At 51.6% G+C, this 1,224-nt stretch overlaps 1 protein-coding gene across 1 annotated transcript in view; it reads left to right on the top strand.

Annotated features, from left to right (window-relative positions):
• LOC111951321 (cyclic AMP-responsive element-binding protein 3-like protein 2) overlaps positions 1 to 1,224 on the top strand; it is a 30,212-nt gene that overhangs the window by 24,747 nt on the left and 4,241 nt on the right. Inside the window, exons 2-4 of the mRNA XM_023969378.2 lie at positions 282 to 513; positions 756 to 940; positions 1,052 to 1,127. Of these exons, the coding sequence (XP_023825146.1) occupies positions 282 to 513; positions 756 to 940; positions 1,052 to 1,127 (493 nt within the window). The remainder of the gene's footprint in view (positions 1 to 281; positions 514 to 755; positions 941 to 1,051; positions 1,128 to 1,224) is intronic.

Genomic DNA, 1,224 nt, shown 5'->3' with positions numbered 1-1,224 from the left:
CTCTATGATTGGCTGTTTGTTGCTGGCCTGGGGGGGCTTTTCCTCAAAGGCAAGTGCTGATAGCCATTAAAGAGCTTTATAGGCAGTAATTACAGACTAGCTACAGGTACAGGTATATGCTATAATAATGACATGGTATATGGTGTAATAACTAGACAGTGTGATGACTAGATGGTATCATGTCTGTGTCCATCTGTGCTCTTAGCCTCAAGRCTGTGTTTCGCATGTGTCTTTTGTCAGTCTACCATTAACATCCATATCTCCCTCCCCCCCTCTAACAGCACTTCACAGACCTCCTGGACGACTTTTCCCAGGATGCTTTGCTGGGCCAGCTYCTGAGCGACCCCTTCCTGTCCGGCCGGGAAGGAGAGGCCATGGATGAGGGGGAGGATTTTACCCCGTCCTCCCCGCTGCCGCCCCACATCCAGGCGGAGCACTCCTACTCCCTGTGTGGGGACTCCCGGCCCCAGTCGCCCGTCTCACATCTGCCTGGGGAGCAGGGGAGTGATGCAGGTGAGAGGGGGAGGACAGAGGGAGGAAAGAGGGGAGGGTTTTGGTCCTCAGTGACAGTTGTAGATTACATGTGGTATTGTCATGTATAGACTATCTATGGTATCTATAAAAAAAAAGAGGGTGGCAATACAGAAATATGTGGAGATGTGTACATTCAGTGCCGCACAAGACACAAACAGTACGTACAGTATCTAATGTAAGTGACAGTGTTGATGCCGATGTGTCGTGTCTCTTTCTATTAGAATCAGATGGTGAGGATTGGCCCGTGGAGCAGGAGGAACAGATGGAGGTGTTGCTGTGTGACCCTCCAGCCCTGCTGCCCACCCTAACCCTCTCCCTGGCCCCCGAGGGCCACATCACTGAGGCCCKGGCCCCACCAGCCCCCAGGCKCAACCCACAGACCGCCACACAGGGCAAGACCAGCAAGGTAATAGGACGTCTAGAGTCACAGCACATGCACAGGCCCACATGCACTCACAAATACACACACAAACGTATGCACGCATGTAGAGTCTKTCTCTGCTGTCTGYTTGTCTAGGCGAAGGAGATTGGTGAGATCCAGATCAAACTGGAGCCTCATGAAGTGGACCAGTTCCTCAACTTGTCTCCTAAAGGTGAGATCTGACGCACACCATATCGTACTGCCACTCTACTCATAACCTCTCTGTATGTAGACCCCAGACCTGGGTCAAATATACATGTCAAATACTG

Source organism: Salvelinus sp. IW2-2015, linkage group LG24 (assembly GCF_002910315.2).
Source record: "Salvelinus sp. IW2-2015 linkage group LG24, ASM291031v2, whole genome shotgun sequence".
NCBI lineage: Eukaryota > Metazoa > Chordata > Actinopteri > Salmoniformes > Salmonidae > Salvelinus > Salvelinus sp. IW2-2015.
The sequence above is the reverse complement of the archived record's forward strand: the minus strand, read 5'-3'. Positions and strand labels throughout refer to the sequence as shown.